This window comes from Oncorhynchus clarkii, chromosome 5, assembly GCF_045791955.1.
Source record: "Oncorhynchus clarkii lewisi isolate Uvic-CL-2024 chromosome 5, UVic_Ocla_1.0, whole genome shotgun sequence".
Lineage (NCBI taxonomy): Eukaryota > Metazoa > Chordata > Actinopteri > Salmoniformes > Salmonidae > Oncorhynchus > Oncorhynchus clarkii.
The window spans coordinates 79,190,644-79,196,673 of NC_092151.1; the positions used below are offsets into that span (position 1 = coordinate 79,190,644).

The window sequence follows — 6,030 nt, forward strand, 5'->3', positions numbered from 1 at the left end:
TTCTGTTATATTTTTTTGGGTCACTCTGTTACCGATTTGGTAACAGAGTGACATGTTTTAATTACTTAATAATTCATGAACAAAAATGTTTTGCAAAAAACCCCACAAATGAATTGGTATATCTACTTTTACTTGTTACTTTTGTGAACTTTCATTTTCCTCCCTCATGAGGGAGAGAAATGAGAGAATATCTAAAAGATATGGGCTTTTTGGTATCAGAATGACAAGACACTAGGCAGTATTTCTTAAACTTACAGAAGGCTAATCATTTCTGCAAAACGAAATATAAATACTTTAACATTATTGCGTTTCTAATACCTTTTAAGACTTTTTCTAATGAATGTTTTTTAAGACCCCTTTTCCATCTGTGTGAACAGATATCAAAGCCTTTACTTTTTACACATTTTTAAGATTGAAAATGGTTGAAAAACGTATCTATGCCTTCATTTCCCCCAAAATATACTCTTAGCTTTCATTTGACACCAAATATGATATGCTCCTATAAACAAATATGTTGATGCTCATGGGTCCTTTTACATGGAAATGACATTGATTTCAATGTATTCTGAAACTCAAGTGTTCTTTCTGAGGATGACAGGGATGTACTGTATCTGATGTTCTTTCTGAGGATGACAGGGATGTACTGTATCTGATGTTCTTTCTGAGGATGACAGGGATGTACTGTATCTGATGTTCTTTCTGAGGATGACAGGGATGTACTGTATCTTATGTTCTTTCTGAGGATGACAGGGATGTACTGCATCTTATGTTCTTTCTGAGGATGACAGGGATGTACTGTATCTTATGTTCTTTCTGAGGATGACAGGGATGTACTGTATCTTATGTTCTTTCTGAGGATGACAGGATTGTGAAAGAAATAGTGTAAAATGTGTTCACTGTCCTGCTCATGCTGGTATACGTTTTTCAAAATACTAATTTGCGTTATCAGAGGAGTCCGTTGAATTGAATTTTGATGATGTGGTTGTGATGCAGCTCTCCAACAGGGTTGGGTTCACTTCCTTTTCAATTCAATCAATTCAGGAAGTAAACTGAGATTCCAATTTCAATATAACCCTGCTCTCCAACATCTGCCAGGTCTCTGGTCGTAGGACTGAGGACCATAGAGGACCATACTGTGTGTTACCTCCTACCTGTGTGCGTCCATTTTCCAGCTCGTCATGGTCTTGTTGTTCTAGATTGTTCATATAGTCTCTGGGCATCAGGGCCTGTATTGGGTTGCTGTTTGTTATATGTAATAGGGAGAAACATAGGCCTTTGGAGGTATGTGAAGAGAAAGCATAACAGTTTAAAGATATTTCATATTTATGCATCTATCAAGACACAGTCAGTCTGTGCTCTGAAATGTGTATTCCAACCGTCCGTGTGTCCCAGACCCTGGTTGACATGTATCCTGTACATTACAAACCTTTTTAACCTTTAGCTTTTCTTCCTTTTTTGACCGTCTGAATATTTGCTTTGTGGCCGGTGGACCCCCAATGCTGACAGAGCTTGGCTGAGTGCCTGGACCTAGAACAATATCAGCCAAGGGGGGTTGGTGAGAGCGAGGAGCCTGGCCAGACACAAACTCACACACAGGAACGTCTGGCCTCTAAGCCGTCAGCGCTGCGCCCTGCCTTACATAATGACAGAGTGTGGAGGCATTAAGGCAATTTGTTTGATTTAAGTTGTCAAGGCAGGCTGGACCCTGTCCCTTTCAGCTGGTTTTGATACCCAGGCTCATGTGTGTGTTTTCATTCTGCATACCTCCTCTGTGAAATAAAAACCAGAGGAATGGACAGGCTCACACAGAGTGGGATCTCATCTCGGCTAGGGAGGTAACAGACCGTACGTTCTGTGAGAGGCCAGAGAGAAGGGGGATGGGGAGTGACAGAGGCTAGGGCTACACAGAGGAGGGCGAGGAGGAAGTGTAGGAGGAAGAATGAGGAGGGTAGGATGCAGAGATCAGAGGAGGGGTGTGAGGAGGAATGAGAATATAAAGGAAGATGAGAGGGTGGAAAGGAGGGAGAGCGTAACAGAAAGCAGTAAAGAAGGGTATAATGTAAAGGGAAGTGGGTGTCTCTGTGAGAGCAGGGATTACTGTGGGTGGGGGTGGGTGTTAGCTGCCTAGATAGTGGCCTTACACTCTCACACCCATGGTTCCGTTTAACGGTTCATTTAGAGAAAGAGAAACAGCTCCTTTTCTCCCCTCTGTCCTCTGCTCGGTTCTGCTTGGTCTAACTGCCTGCTAGTGTAGGGTCTTGTTTCACACACCAGCTGTAGACAACACAGTCGGAGAAAGCACGTATGACTTGGCCGGGTGTGTAGATGAATACACATATTGCTAGTAGTTGGTGTGCGTGCATGCAAGCTTGTGGGCAGTGTGTGGAACGTTATTGAAAACGTCTAAAAGAGTGAGTGGTGCGTCAGGGTTAGTTAGACTGAGCTCTGGGGAACAGAGGAGTTGAATAGAAAGTGATCAAAACCAATGTGTGTGTTCACTAGTTCAGCTCTTCATCCCAGAGCTCTGCAGCAGCAGTTAGGAAGCAGTAAACTGTTGATCCGTTTCAGCTGTGCAGAACGTGTGTTTACAGTAAACTGTTGATCCGTTTCAGCTGTGCAGAACGTGTGTTTACAGTAAACTGTTGATCCGTTTCAGCTGTGCAGAACGTGTGTTTACAGTAAACTGTTGATCGGTTTCAGCTGTGCAGAACGTGTGTTCACAGTAAACTGTTGATCGGTTTCAGCTGTGCAGAACGTGTGTTCACAGTAAACCACTGATGCGTTTCCGCTGGGCAGAACGTGTGTTCACAGTAAACCACTGATGCGTTTCCGCTGGGCAGACAGTGTGTTCACAGTAAACCACTGATGCGTTTCCGCTGGGCAGACAGTGTGTTCACAGTAAACCACTGATGCGTTTCCGCTGGGCAGACAGTGTGTTCACAGTAAACCACTGATGCGTTTCCGCTGTGCAGACAGTGTGTTCACAGTAAACCACTGATGCGTTTCCGCTGTGCAGACAGTGTGTTCACAGTAAACCACTGATGCGTTTCCGCTGGGCAGACAGTGTGTTCACAGTAAACCACTGATGCGTTTCCGCTGGGCAGACAGTGTGTTTACAGTAAACCGTTGATCCGTTTCAGCTGTGCAGACCATGTGTTCACAGTAAACCGTTGATCCGTTTCAGCTGTGCAGACAGTGTGTTCACAGTAAACCGTTGATCCGTTTCAGCTGTGCAGACAGTGTGTTCACAGTAAACCACTGATGCGTTTCCGCTGGGCAGATAGTGTGTTCACAGTAAACCACTGATGCGTTTCCGCTGGGCAGACAGTGTGTTCACAGTAAACCACTGATGCGTTTCAGCTGTGCAGACAGTGTGTTCACAGTAAACCACTGATGCGTTTCCGCTGGGCAGACAGTGTATTCACAGTAAACCACTGATGCGTTTCCGCTGGGCAGACAGTGTGTTCACAGTAAACCACTGATGCGTTTCCGCTGGGCAGACAGTGTGTTCACAGTAAACCACTGATGCGTTTCCGCTGGGCAGACAGTGTGTTCACAGTAAACCACTGATGCGTTTCCGCTGGGCAGACAGTGTGTTCACAGTAAACCACTGATGCGTTTCCGCTGGGCAGACAGTGTGTTCACAGTAAACCACTGATGCGTTTCCGCTGGGCAGACAGTGTGTTCACAGTAAACCACTGATGCGTTTCCGCTGGGCAGACAGTGTATTCACAGTAAACCACTGATGCGTTTCCGCTGGGCAGACAGTGTGTTCACAGTAAACCACTGATGCGTTTCCGCTGGGCAGACAGTGTGTTCACAGTAAACCACTGATGCGTTTCCGCTGGGCAGACAGTGTGTTCACAGTAAACCACTGATGCGTTTCCGCTGTGCAGACAGTGTGTTCACAGTAAACCACTGATGCGTTTCCGCTGGGCAGACAGTGTGTTCACAGTAAACCACTGATGCGTTTCCGCTGTGCAGACAGTGGTCCAACCGCATGGTCCAGGTGTGTCAACCATGACCAGCTTGGCTTCACACGGTTAAACGTGATCTGGTCCTCAAACGGTCTTGTCAGACACTCTCCAGACTACCCCCTAAACGTTTTCAACTTCTTGGTCCGTTGAGCTGGAGCAGAACAATTGTTGCTAACTAAGGGGATTCTTTAACAGTAGTATGACTTCCATCTGTATTGATGTGAATATTTTCTCTCCTACTCAGATCTCCTTTGAGCTGGCTGAGTACACAGCTAATGTGGACGGTGTTGGTACCCTGCGTCTGCTGGACGCTATAAAGACGTGTGGTCTGACCAACAGTGTCAAGTTCTACCAGGCCTCTACTAGTGAACTCTATGGGAAGGTACAGGAGATCCCTCAGAAGGAGACCACGCCGTTCTACCCCCGCTCACCTTACGGTAAAAACACACACATACACACACACACACACACACACATACACACATACACACACACACACACACACATGCTCACACGTCTCTACTTGGAGTACATTTAGACTTATTTCATATGAACGCCCTTTGAAGGTTCTATGCCCTGGCACTGCTCTTCAAAAGGTGTGTGTGTGTACAGAGAGGGCTTCAGAGTTGGCGCTCCCTACACACCTCCCCAGGCTAAACGTCTGAAGACTGAGTGGGTCTCACTTTAACAAAGACACCTTTATGCCCAGCGCATACACACACACACACACACACACACACACACACACACACACACACACACACACACACACACACACACGAGTGTCTTGTGTGTGAGTGTGATATCAGGTTTCATGTTCTGTGTTGTCTAAATGTTCTCCTCCCTGACACATTCCCTGCCTGCCTGTCTGGCAACACCTGATCTGACTGTATGGGAGTGATGGGAGGCAGCATACCATAATAACCAGGACTGGGAGGGGGCATGGCGTAACCATAGTGACCTCCCTTCTCCTCCTGTCCATGTTAGTGTACTGATCCTGTGACTTAATCAACCAACAGGGCTCCTCCTTATTTCCCTCCCTCCCTGAGTCTGTGGCATCTCTCTCTCTTCTCTCTCCTTCCTCCCCTCTCTTTTCTCTCTCATTCCTCCCCTCCTTCCCTGAGTCTGTGGCATCTCTCTCTCTCTCTTCTCTCTCATTCCTCCCCTAACCTCCCTGAGTCTGTGGCATCTCTCTCTCTTCTCTCTCCTTCCTCCCCTCCCTCCCTGAGTCGGTGGCATTTCTCTCTCTCTCTCCTCTCTCCTTCCTCCCCTCCCTCCCTGAGTCTGTGGCATTTCTCTCTCTCTCCTCTCTCCTTCCTCCCCTCCCTCCCTGAGTCTGTGGCATCTCTCTCTCTCTTCCCCACTCATTCCTCCCCTAACCCCCCTGAGTCTGTGGCATCTCTCTCTCTCTCTTCTCATTCCTCCCTAACCTCCCTGAGTCTGTGGCATCTCTCTCTCTCTCTTCTCTCTCATTCCTCCCCTAACCTCCCTGAGTCTGTGGCATCTTTATCTCTCTCTTCTCTCTCATTCCTCCCCTAACCTCCCTGAGTCTATGGCATCTCTCTCTCTCTCTCTCTTCTCTCTCATTCCTCCCCTAACCTCCCTGAGTCTGTGGAATCTCTCTCTCTCTCCTCTCTCATTCCTCCCCCCATGAGTGCGAGGCATCTCTCTCTCTTCTCTCTCCTTCCTCCCATCCCCCCATGAGTGCGAGGCATCTCTCTCTCTTCTCTCTCCTTCCTCCCATCCCCCCATGAGTGCGAGGCATCTCTCTCTCTTCTCTCTCCTTCCTCCCATCCCCCCCTGAGTCTGTGGCATCTCTCTCTCTCTCTTCTCTCTCCTTCCTCCCCTCCCTCCCTGAGTCTGTGGCATCTCTCTCTCTTTTCTCGCCTTCCTCCCCTAACCTCCCTGAGTCTGTGGCATCTCTCTCTCTTCTCTCTCATTCCTCCCCTAACCTCCCTGAGTCTGTGGTATCTCTCTCTCTCTCTCTCTTCTCTCTCATTCCTCCCCTAACCTCCCTGAGTCTGTGGTATCTCTCTCTCTCTCTCCTCTCTCC

General features: G+C 47.6%; 1 protein-coding gene across 2 annotated transcripts in view; it reads left to right on the forward strand.

The window, feature by feature from the left end:
- Positions 1 to 6,030, forward strand: part of LOC139409426 (GDP-mannose 4,6-dehydratase) — a 240,687-nt gene that overhangs the window by 66,041 nt on the left and 168,616 nt on the right. For both annotated transcript variants that reach the window (XM_071154571.1, XM_071154570.1), the window contains one exon: positions 4,222 to 4,414. In XM_071154571.1, the coding sequence (XP_071010672.1) occupies positions 4,222 to 4,414 (193 nt within the window). The remainder of the gene's footprint in view (positions 1 to 4,221; positions 4,415 to 6,030) is intronic.